This window comes from Pocillopora damicornis, chromosome 9, assembly GCF_964200805.1.
Source record: "Pocillopora damicornis chromosome 9, jaPocDami1.2, whole genome shotgun sequence".
Classification (NCBI taxonomy): Eukaryota; Metazoa; Cnidaria; class Anthozoa; order Scleractinia; family Pocilloporidae; genus Pocillopora; species Pocillopora damicornis.
In genome coordinates, this window is record NC_142678.1 from 23,548,637 (window position 1) to 23,560,854 (window position 12,218).

General features: G+C 39.3%; 2 protein-coding genes across 2 annotated transcripts in view; both read right to left on the minus strand.

Moving 5' to 3' along the window:
* LOC113678314 (uncharacterized) overlaps positions 1-2,307 on the minus strand; it is a 2,353-nt gene extending 46 nt beyond the window's left edge. The window contains exons 1-2 of the mRNA XM_027195205.2: positions 2,195-2,307; positions 1-523 (exon numbers count right to left, since the gene is read on the minus strand). The exon at positions 1-523 is cut by the window's left edge and continues 46 nt beyond it. Coding sequence (XP_027051006.2) covers positions 192-523; positions 2,195-2,246 — 384 coding nt within the window. The 5' untranslated portion in view covers positions 2,247-2,307 and the 3' untranslated portion in view covers positions 1-191. The remainder of the gene's footprint in view (positions 524-2,194) is intronic.
* A 5,018-nt stretch (positions 2,308-7,325) lies between these two features.
* LOC149040788 (uncharacterized) lies at positions 7,326-9,583 on the minus strand. Its single transcript, XM_089181613.1, has 3 exons — positions 9,517-9,583; positions 9,020-9,124; positions 7,326-8,571 (listed from the first exon to the last, which is right to left on the minus strand). The coding sequence occupies exons 1-3, from the start codon at positions 9,581-9,583 to the stop codon at positions 8,222-8,224; spliced, it is 522 nt and encodes a 173-aa protein (XP_089037739.1). The 3' UTR covers positions 7,326-8,221.
* Positions 9,584-12,218: the final 2,635 nt, after the last annotated feature.

Here is a 12,218-nt window from a genome sequence, read left to right on the forward strand (position 1 = left end):
AAAAGTAGCGTAAAACTTGATAAGTTGAGATCAGATAATAAAAACATAAAAAAGCCAACGACGAATTTCCTTTTCTACTTTCTTGTTTTGAAACCTGTAAGGTTTTCATACACATTTAAAATTAGAAAACTTCACTACGAAAAAAAAAACTACGTTTATCAACGTGCCAGGGTTCCTTCTTCTTTACCAGCCTACTTCAATAGTGCCAGACCCAAGGCAGAGGTAACGGTCATCAGGATCACACTGAAAGAAAATGAAGAGCCTGCGTTACAGTAGTCGGAGTCACAGCACCCGACTGCGCATTTTCCCTCTTTGGCGTCGTCACAAGCCTTTTCTGCAGCTGTACAGAGGGCGCTACTGCTGCAAGAGTTAACCACTGCAGTTACGTCGTCTTTTTTGGCCCAGATCCTCATGCATTGACCGGTTGGGCAGTCTATCGACTTGCTAGCCTTATCTGCTTCCAGTTTGCTCTTGCTACAGGCCTCTTCGGTTCCCGTACAAACGTAGCACTTGAGGCTGTAAGCTGAAATAAAGGAAATTAAGAAAGTAAAATTTCAGTTTATTACATTTCCGCACGCCTATTTTTCCATATATATTTCGAAGTTTTTTCACTTTCCTTACGTCGAAGCTTGTCAAATTCAATTTAGTCTAGTGTTCGCGCGCACGGGAAAACTGTAGAGTGTCCGTTGTGCATTTATAAATAAACTAGCGTAATTTATGCGATATATTCGGAATAAGATAAATTTTTCTAATCTCTGAGAGTGGTGGATGAATTTTTCTCATCTCTTCTTTAAGAGTGGTGGAATACAATATCAGCTACATAGATAATCCCAGTTAATTGATGATATTGCGAGCTACACAAGTGTTCCCTTACGAGAGCTTCTACTATTGTGAAAGCGAAAGTACACCAAGGACTTGTGATATTCAAGCGATGAAGTATTCTGTTTGTTGAAAGGAGAGACTCGAAAGTTGTCTGTATGTCACGATATCCTCGTACTCGAACCGAAGAGGATTCAGAAGTATCGATGGATGCGTTTTTGGTGCGGTCAAGGTTCTGCACAAACTTCATGCCTTCTTTATGACGAGAGTAAGCAAACATGACAAAAACAGGCAAATGTTCCTTCTCAAATGAAATAGCACGTTTTATTTGTTTCCCATTCTGCATGAACAATGAAAATCTAAAGAAGGCTTCGAAACGCAATTTGACCAAACAGAACAAATCAAAGCTACAATAGAAAGGATTTCCTGGGCTTAGCAGGATTTCCGCGAAGATTCCTTATCACTGTGACTAAATAAAAGCTGGCATTGAAACACTGCAACATTATTAGAGATTGAACTAAAGTTCAACAAGTATCGATAACTTGAGAAACGAAACAGGAGAAAACTCAGCCGAACGTTACTCACACAAAAAAACGCACACAGCTCAGTCAAGTAGTTAACTTGTGCCTCGGCAAAGGGAAAGAAGGATGAGCTCGAGTGGACGTCACGGAAGGTCAGTGGCTCGAAGAAGCAAAATCATTTGATTTCAGTTTTGACGTGGCCGCCAGAACCCAGAAAAACGATCCGACGCCTTTTCTTCCGTGTGTAGATGAGTGTTAACTATGAACACAAGCGCGCTGGAACGAACCCTTAGCTTAAGGAAGAATCAATAACTCGAGAAACGAAACCGGAATAAACTCTATACATGAACATCACATGCAGACAGGGAGGCAGCTTTCAGTTAGCTTAAGGAAGAATCAATAACTCGAGAAACGAAACCGGAATAAACTCCATACATGAACATCACATGCAGACAGGGAGGTTGGCACTCAGCTGAACGTTACTTACAAAAAACGCAACAGTTCAATCAGAGAGTCAACTTGTGCTTCGGCAAAGGGAAGGAAGGATGAGCTCGAATGGACGTCACGGAAATCTAGTGGCTCGAGGGAGCAAAATCATTTTATTTCAGTTTCAACGTGGCCACCTTAGACCCATTCTACATTCGTATGTACAACGAAAAACAACCCGACGCCTTTCTTTCTGTGCGTAGATGAGTTTTAACTATGAACACGTGGCAAGCGCGCTGAAACGAACTCGTAGCTTGAAAGCGATTGAGGGGTATGTCGACAGGAGAGATTGCTCGGACGGATCAGGTGGCGTCGCTGCTCTCTTATTTCACGGTTGAACTTCACAATAACAAACCGAATAAACTTACCAGTTGCAAGAACTGCACAGAAGACAAAGATGCTCAGCACAAGACCCTTCATTCTGCGTACCTCAGTGACTTTACGAACGTTGCAGCTTCCTCTGACAAAACCAGCGCCCTATACAGACGCCGTGTAATAGGGCGTTTATATAACTGGGCTCAACCAATAAGATTACTAATTTAAAATAGCGAGCCAATCAGGAAACTCCACTTCATGCGCCTTGTTATCGGCATTAAAAGGGATAACGTCACTGCAAAGTACTCGCAAGAATGCGAAAAAGAAACCGCATGTTGTTTGAAGACGGAAAATCTGAAGTGTCTTATGCTCTGATCAAGATTATTGCGTCAATACAGGGCGGAAACAAAACAGTTGTTGCCAAAATTCTCTATCGTTCGTGCACTGTATAATGTGCAGTGGAACGTACGTGCAGGCAGATCACTAATTCAGGTAGCGCTCATGATGTTGAGGAACTTGAATTTCCGTTCTAGCGTTTTTTTATGGATAGTATCGAGAAAAGCCTATCAGTAATTCCTTATGTACCAGCCAATCAGCAGTTCGCCGCTTTTGCATGAAACTAACACGTGCTCTGCAGCTTTCCACAGACAGCTTTCCCTCTGGCGTTGACTAAAAGGAGATTTATACAACACACATAGTGTGGTCTACCTGTGGTTACATGCGGCTGAGTTTTGCAGCCTTTTCGTTCCTCTTGATAGTGTCTTTGTTCATCTTTGAGGAGTATCTCTTCGAGGCCGAAAGGGTGCATTTATCTCAGCTTCCGATTTACCATTCAATTGATGGGATTACTTCGATTTATAGGGTAAATTACTGATAGGTAAGGGCGCTAACTTCAGAACGTATTCCACGACGGTAAGACTTTCCTTTAAAGAGATTCTTTTCCCAGTATTTCTTTTGGAATGAACAACTCTTCGCTACTGTAGGAAATCTCATAGCAACAAACTGATTGCTTAGTGAATGAAATGAGGCTTGTCAAGTATAACCCGGTCGTTGTATGCTAATGAGAATAACAATTCAGAACAAATGACTAAATGTTCACAATTCGAATAAACTGTGAACATTTATTCGGTCACTAAAAAATGCAGACTGCAGACCGGGTACACACACTGATTTTCACATTTTAATATAGTAGATGAGAGAAAAGTAAACAAACTAATCAGTATGTGTACACCCCTGACGCGGAAAATACGTGCAAAGCTGTCAAATATTGCGCGTGTTAATCATAGACATCTCGCGTGCGAAGACTGTATGAAGGCTTTAAATTCTGATATGAACGTTTGTGGCTGCTTTTTTTAAAAAGCGAATTCCATAGCCGCTTTTTAAACGACAAAATCAGCAAAAAGGCGAGTATAATCACCAGCACTACACGCATGAGTGCACCTTCAGGACCTTTATACTCCACATTCCGATGCATTGAATCACTCGTGTATGCTCAAACTGGTCACGAGGATAGGAATAAAAGTTCAACAACATATCTATCTTTATGAAGGCTCTGAGTTTGAAGGAGAAATGTCACCACCACACACGATTTTAGACCCCTGGTGCCTCCCATTTGCGCTTGGTGTTCGAGCTAAAATACCCCTATAGTCCAACGACAGATTAATCATTCTACAGTTATTGTTCAAATTCTCCAATCTTTACCCTACTCCTGCAACATAGGACTCCATTCCTTCTCTTAAACTTCTTTATTTCTCATTCCAGTCCCTGTGATGAAATTTTATTATTAGAAATTGTCGAAATTATTTCACGCGACTTTGTTTTCCTATTTACCAACATAAGAATTAATTGCGGAACATACTAAGACCAATCACCGCTGGTAGGGTGCCAAGGACACAACATTACGTGCGGGAATGCGGACCTAACATGAAGAGCCAGAATGTTACGATAAGAACTTTTACCTGAAAGTGAAAGTACATTCAAACAAAGAACGTCAAAGAAAATATAAATGCATGCCCTACTCAGATATTTCATTATTATATATTTTCCCACATTTGTTTTTGTCTATTTTGTACACACTCAACTTTTGTCTATTTTGTACACACAACTCGATATACACATATTGTCAAGTAAAATTAAGAGGATATCGAACTAATATCATCAGTTTTCCCAGCTGCTTGAAGTTCGGCTGGCTACTACTGTGAGTAAAGAAGTTTCGTAAAACGTGCGGTGAGAGATTATAAAATCATGTGTGGTAGTTAAATTGGATCATGTGTACTATAGGTGGACTCGGTCGACATATCGGGCGATAGTCGACCGATATATCGGTCGACTATCGGTCGACTATCGGTCGACTATCGACCGACTATCGGTCGATAGTCGACCGACTATCGACCGATAGTCGACCGATAAATGTGTCGACCGATATAGTCTTAAACCATCGATACTCGACCGATACATGACCGATACTTGACCGATACATGACCGATACATGACCGATACTTGACCGATACATGACCGATACTTGACCGATACATGACCGATACTTGACCGATACTTGACCGATACTTGACCGATACTTGACCGATACTTGACCGATACATGACCGATACTTGACCGATACATGACCGATACTTGACCGATACTTGACCGATACTTGACCGATACTTGACCGATACTTGACCGATGCTTGACCGATTCACGACCGATACTTGACCGATACATGACCGATACATCACCGACACTTGACCGATACTTGACCGACACTTGACCGATACTTGACCGATACTTGACCGATTCACGACCGATACTTGACCGATACTTGACCGATACATGACCGACACTTGACCAACACTTGACCGATACTTGACCGACACTTGACCGATACTTGACCGACATTTGACCGATACTTGACCGATTCACGACCGATACTTGACCGATACTTGACCGACACTTGACTGATACGTGACCGATACTTCACCGGTACTTCACCGATACTTGACCGACACTTCACCGATACTTGACCGACACTTCACCGATACTTCACTGATACTTGGCCGATAATTCATTGCCCCCCGGGGAGGAGGGTTTATTTCACGATAAAAGATATAAAACTCTTATAAGTAATATGATTACCTCATAATTTAGATGCAAATTGCATGTCTGCAATCCAGTTTTAGATTTCTCTTGTGCCGGTCATGGTGCGTGTCGTCTCCGGTAGCGAATTCCAAGTCTTTACAGCGGCGAAGTAACGAAGAGACCTTAGACCATATTTTGTACATGTTAATTTAGGTATCAAAGCATATTTGTGCCCCTTTCATTAAGATACGTGTTCTTTACTTGAAATGAATTAGCTGTAGTGGTGGGTGTCTTCTTTTGAAAACATCTGTCTATCGTAATTAACATATCTTGGGTGAGACGACCTTTTAATGTGTTATTTAAACCAATCAAATTGAGCATTCTTTCTTAATGAAGGGTCTTTGCTATAAATACATGTCATACCTGAGTGCACGGTCCCTTACCCTCTCTAGTTTTTCAAGTATATTCAACCTATTGACTTTGCCTGTTACTTTTCCGGAGATAGATGTGGTGTGAGAATTAAGGATCTGTGTTCACTTACAGTAGATCAAAATTATGAGATCTACAACGCACGATGTTCATGCGTTGGAGACTTACTACACCCTTTTCAAAGGTTAGGTTATATTTGGTTTTATTATCTGTGCTTTGGAAGCTTATTTCATTGGACAATGAATGGCATTTTAACTTTTTTTTTCCGCCGCCGCTGTCATTATTCTTTAAAAAAAAGTGTCACCGTCTGTCGATAAAGAGCACACAATTCGACTATTTAAAGGGTTAAAAACCTCCAGTTTGAGACATAACGGCAAACGGGACGTCGGTAGAGTGAACTCGCAATACTTCCAGCCGCACTCATAAAGTTTTGATTTCTATTTCATTCTATATCAAGCGCGTGTTTTTAGTAAACGTCAAAACAATTCTAACCCTGTTTGTTCCCATTGGACCGCGAGTAAAGAAATTTCACTTTCCGATGATGTAGTCTTCAACGCTGGTGTACTAAATGGTGGTGACGGTTGAAAATATAGATCGTATTAGGTTCCGTAGCTTTGTAAATCCACTTTATAGGGATACAACTGTTTCGAGATATTTGTCCGACAAAAGCTTAAAAGCGTATGCGACAATACCAAATGGCTTTATGGGTTAAAGTAATTTACCACTGCTTGGTCGAAGTTCTCGTTGCTTCAACGCAATAGAGAGAGATAGCATGAGCACGCATGTTCATGGATTCTCCTTCCTTCCGGCTTAGACTGTGAGCTTCGATCAAACAAAAGCAAATAACTGTTGCCCATACAACCTGTTGGTATTGTAGCGCACGGTTTTACGCTCTTGTACGACAACCTTTCTTGAAATGGCTGTTTACACTCTCTCCTCCGCAGCGGCCTATTTGTGTCACAAGAAGGCTGGGAATAGAGAAAAGAAAGCGCGCTCACATTTCTTTGGAGGGGGGACTGGTGGAATAAAGGGGGGACATAAACGGTTACTCCGCGTTCGAGAGGTTTAAACACGAATTATAGGTGCACTAATAATTATAGGTGCTGCAAGATTTGTGCGTCACAGTAAACACGGCGACGAAGATCGCACCGAGAGCCTGGAAAAATAAATGATTTATGGAGCAAAACAATGGCTGTGTGCAAGTGTTTTAAAAAACATTGGTTAATTTCCTTACTGTCCTCCGTAATACAAGATGTATACTGGTAACTGCAGTTTGTCATCCAAAAAAAATTACATTCCAAAACTCAAATGGGAAATGGTTTTCGATCGCATGCATTTTAGCGAAAGCTTAATTGACTTTCTTTCCTTTGATTTGTAAAAAGGCAAGATTTTTCGAGTGGTAAAACTGAGCTCTTCAATTTGAGTGGATGTAGAGGGAACTACTGACGCGCCAAGAGAGTAGCGCGGTTAAAGTTTTGTTTCAATTTTTTTTCCTTCCAAAGATGTGCCGGGGTTTTCCCCGAAAACTTTCCTCTGTAGGAAAAATGAGGGGGAAAAAAAATGCTTGCAGCTCGAAAATTCCCCTCAGTCCCCTCCCCCATTTAACTTTCTAATTTCCGTCCATTAAAAATAACGAGGATCATGGAGATTAAGATAATAATTGCTTCACATTGCTACACATCTTTCAATCATTAACTTTATTTCAGGATAATCATTTGTTATGGTTTTGTACAATATAAAAGTGGATGTGTAATTAATAACTATCAACAGTTCACTATCAGCTACGAAGTTCGTTCCAAAAGCAGTAATTTTTGGTTACTCGTTTTCGTTTTCCAAAAAGGTGCACCAACCTTATTGCATAGCATTCTATTATCATTATGGTCTACATTTAAAGCCTAAAGAACAGTAACAACAACCAAAATTCCTTCAAAACTTAGTGATCTAAAACATTTTCTTGGCACACATTAAAAGGGCCTTTTTCTTTAAATCCTAACAACAATTTCTTTTAGCCAAAATTTTACTCTGTTAACACATTGCTAAGTATAAACTGTCCGTGGAGATGAAAATATTATAAAAAAAAACAAAAACACAGAATCTTATTTAACCTAAAACCCAAAAAGTAACAGCGTCGAAGAATTCAAGCGAGTTACACCTAATAACAACAAACGTTCTAGGGGTCATAGCCGGAAAGAAAAAAAAACAAAACTGAGACCAATAGAAAAAAAAAATCTATAGTGGTAAATAATCAATAAAATCACCGTATTTACTCGTTTGAGCCCCACCCAGAATGAGTGCCGCATCTAATATTGCCGGCGGCACTTATTTGAGGAAACTAATTACATTGGAACATAACCATAGTATAATATTTTTCAGTTTGAGAAGGCTATGGTTATAATTTCCTTATAGCTATCTTTTCTTTTTTTTTTTTTTTTTTTTTTTCAGAAATATGATGGTTGTTGAATAAGCTCCGCTCTCTAATGAGCGTCCCGCACCGAAAAAAAAAAAGAATAAACGTGGCGCTTCATAGAGTAAATACGGTAAGATAATGGATGAACTAGTTTAATTAATTTCTTTAATTATTTTCCCATATAAAAATCATCCTTTGGGTAAAACGGGAGAAGGTTTTGCTCGGTTTTTAACCTACTTGATTGGGCGCGATAATCACTGAGCGCTTCCCTACATTTCGATTCAATTAATTTCATCGACACCTTACCCGTCTTTTCCTTAACTAATTGGACCACTCTCTCGTACTTTTCTTTGTCGATGATTCTGAGTTCGCAGATGCCTATAAAGTCCCTGAGGGTGTTCCGTGGGACACCAGAAAGTCGCATGGCCTCTGCAAGGGAGCACTGGTTCTCTTTCATTGTTTCGAGAACGCCTAAATACCTGTCATGAATTCCTTGTAAATTGGATCCTTGGACCGTTCCTAGAATATTAGAAAGAAAAATGTCCTTATTCAGAATTTATTACCATTCGTTTCCCCAATTTATGAAATATTGAAACTTTACCTATTCTAAAGGATAAGTTTGGCAGATATTTGTCAAATTATCATGTACATTTTCTTCTAGAATTAGCAGCCGTGGTCGTATACTTACTCTTTTACAGTACAATCCGGCGGTATAGCGCGATAGTAAGTCAGAAAGTCCAAAGTGTTGCTGAACCTTATCACATTTCACAAACAGTTTCTCGTATTTTTTTATTTGGGCAGTTCAGAAAAGTCGTCCGGCAATAGTTCGTGGAGAATTTTCAGATAATTTGCAAGAGACGTATTAACTTTATCGTCCCCATCGCCTACGTCACTTTTCTGCTAGATTTTTTGTTATCTTTGACGATCTTTTAAGGATGCAATGTGTTCAGTCAAATTTCTAACAAACCTCGGGAATTTTTTGAGCACTTGTCTTTTTTTGGCTCCATTGGCTTTGGCTCCTCTTCGGTTTCGCACAATTCGTCCTCAACGTCTCCGTCTTGAAAAGTCGCCCCTACAAAGCCAAAACATATACTAATTTAACTGCAATCGTATCCCTGGACTGACTTAAGCTTCATACAGCAATAGATTTATACAACGCCACGCCTCAAATAATCCCCAACCCTTATCATTTCCAAAGTATCGATTGTAAATAGTTACTACACGATTGGAAACGATCCTCCGAAAAAATTGTAGCAAGAACGGTGGAGTTTTTACACGGAGGAGAACGATCGGAAATTGTGTTAAAATCTTCGGGAGCTCCCTATGTTGTTCATTATACAGTGCAGGTATAAAGGTTGAGTGGGTGTGGTTTTAAATTCATTAACACGTGTAGCAGGGTAAGATAAAATTCTCGAATACTTGGTCATTTATATTTGTCCGTGTGTATTTTAAAGATTGAGGTACCTATCAATGTTCGCCATTCTTTTTCAATGAGATGCAAATAAGTGGGCGAATTATTAATGCACGTCATTCTTCACTCAATGTCGACTCATTGTCCTCGACATGAGAAAAAATTTCATTAAGATTAGCCTGAAGAACATAGGTAATTTCTGTGCGTTTCTCTCTCCTACAATCGCGGTGATTCCCGTTTGAGTCCACAAAATTGGCAAAAAACGATGGAAACAAAACACCACAAGAGTAACACGAGTAACGTAACAGTAACATACAAGTACCTGCGTGTACATACGAGTATATACGAGTGACACACGGGTACAAACAGATACATACGGGTTACATACGAGTAACATAGGAGTGCGAGTACATACGAGTCAGATATGGGTACATACAGATACATACGAGTTACATTTTTTTACATACAAGTAATAACCTACGAATATATACGAGTAACACACAGGTAACATACGGTCAAATGTGAGTAATACGCACGAAACCTACAAAGTAAAATACGAGAAATTGGACCTTTCTCGGAAACCTTCGATTTGTTTTTACTGCTCGGTGTATTCATTGGTTCAAATGATATAGATATAGAATGTGAACCGCGAAGCACCTGTACTATAAATTATAATATATTTTTTAATAAATGTTTGGGTGCTGGAAGAAGGCAATACTGCCGATACAATAAATCCCCCTGGGTTACTACCCCTTTAAAGGAAATTTGGGAGTCCTCACTATTTTTTTCTTAAAATCTAGGTTCTTAAAAAAGGGTTTTTTACTGTACCTGTAATAAATTCAAACATTGCAATAGTCTAGCACACTCGAGTTATTTTACGCGAGGTATTTTGAGCATTTGACGTCATTTTCCCTAATTCTCAACCAGGCTATAATTGGAACGAGATAAAGAAATGGCGACTGCAACTTCTCGGAAATAAAAATACAAATTAAAAAAAAGATTTCTGATGGTCGTAATGGATTGATATTTAGCAAGGTATTTTAGACAGTCATATTTTATACGAAATTATGAAAAATGGATATCGACTGTTTGATCGTAGTAGCACTTTAAAAACATTACTTTCCCCCTACACTTCTGGAGGTGGAAGTCTACGAGAAGTTTCCATTTACCCACTTTTTGTTTAGCAATTTATTAAAGCTTTGAATATTTATCATCGTGAGGCCTCCTTTATCGTAATCATTGATCATTTGTGTCCTTTTAATTTTGTCCCCTTTGCTTTCCCAGAGAAAGTCATATAGCAGGGTATTGATTTCCTTAATTGCACCCTGATGCGTCGGAAGATATGTACAATTTGGGATATTGCAAAAGCTTTTATGATCGTGATTTTACATAGAAGAGTAAGTCTACTAGCAGACCAGCTGCTTAGGATGTTTTTTACTCTCTCAATTTTTTCTGAAAAATTGGCATCGCCAGAACACCTCAGAACGCTTTAAAGGTAGTGCAAAATGCGATGGAAAATTTGGAGCTATGCGATGTTTGGAGAATTTTTAATCCAAATGGCAAGAGGTTTATCTGGAGGCAAAGACAATCAGATATTCATTGCAGACTTGATTTCGTTTTAGTAAGTCAAATTACAGTATTTACCCGCTTATAAGAATCTGAGTTCTCAGTTCTAAATCTACTCGTAGGGTGTACTCATGTGAATTCTAATTCAAAACCAACATGTACATACTACCGTTTTTCATACATTATTTATACCAAATTTAGAGATTTTTATAGTTCATACATGTTTAAGTTCATTACTTTTGAGAGTCATGTCTTTTATCTTTGCCTGAAGATCTTTAAGGTTCATTTTCTAAAACAGAAACCTGTTTCAAATTTAGGCTAAATAGGTTCTTTTGTAAAGGGGGTCTAAATTGGTATTTTTAGTCTAACAGGTTCGTGAATTCTAGGTTCTTATAAGCGGATAAGTTCTGTATTTCCGACAGGTGGGTGCCGCGGAGTTCCCTATTTAAGGATGAAAAAAATTGATACCGTTGTTAAGGCCCAAACCCCCAAAAAGACGCCCTATTCTAGGTAAAATAACAAGAATAATAAAAAAAAACAAACAACGGCTGACCTTGCACTGCAAAAAGAAGTCTTTATAAAATCGCTTTGCTTATGAGTTTAACCGCCTAGTTCAGTTTCAAAAGATCATTTACTTTTCGTTTAGCTGGGCAGTTACACACTGCAATTTTAGCTGATACAATCTAGGTGGATCCCATTACCGACATAAACTGGACAGTTAATATCGGTAACGTTGAACAAGGAATATAACGTTGAGGCCCTGTTAGAGCTATAAGAGCTAAGGAATAATGATTATTTTAGGTAAGTTGGATTAAGGGCAGCATGACATCAGGGATAAAGCATAAGCCGGGTAGTTTTAGGAATAATGGAAATACGTTAAGGCACAACATTATTTACACAAGAGCGACCAACTTTACAATGCATTTTTCCATTACCAAATGGGAACATATATCGAAAAAACCTCGCACTCTTTCTTAGCCTATTTTCTTCTGAGCGATATGGTCGGTAAGTGAACCTATACTTGGCCGATACTTGACCGATACTTGACCGATACTTGGCCGACACTTGACCGACACTTGACCGACGCTTGACCGACACTTGACCGACCCTTGACCGATCCTTGACCGATACTTGACCGATACTTGACCGATACTTGACCGATACTTGACCGCTACTTGACCGCTGCTTG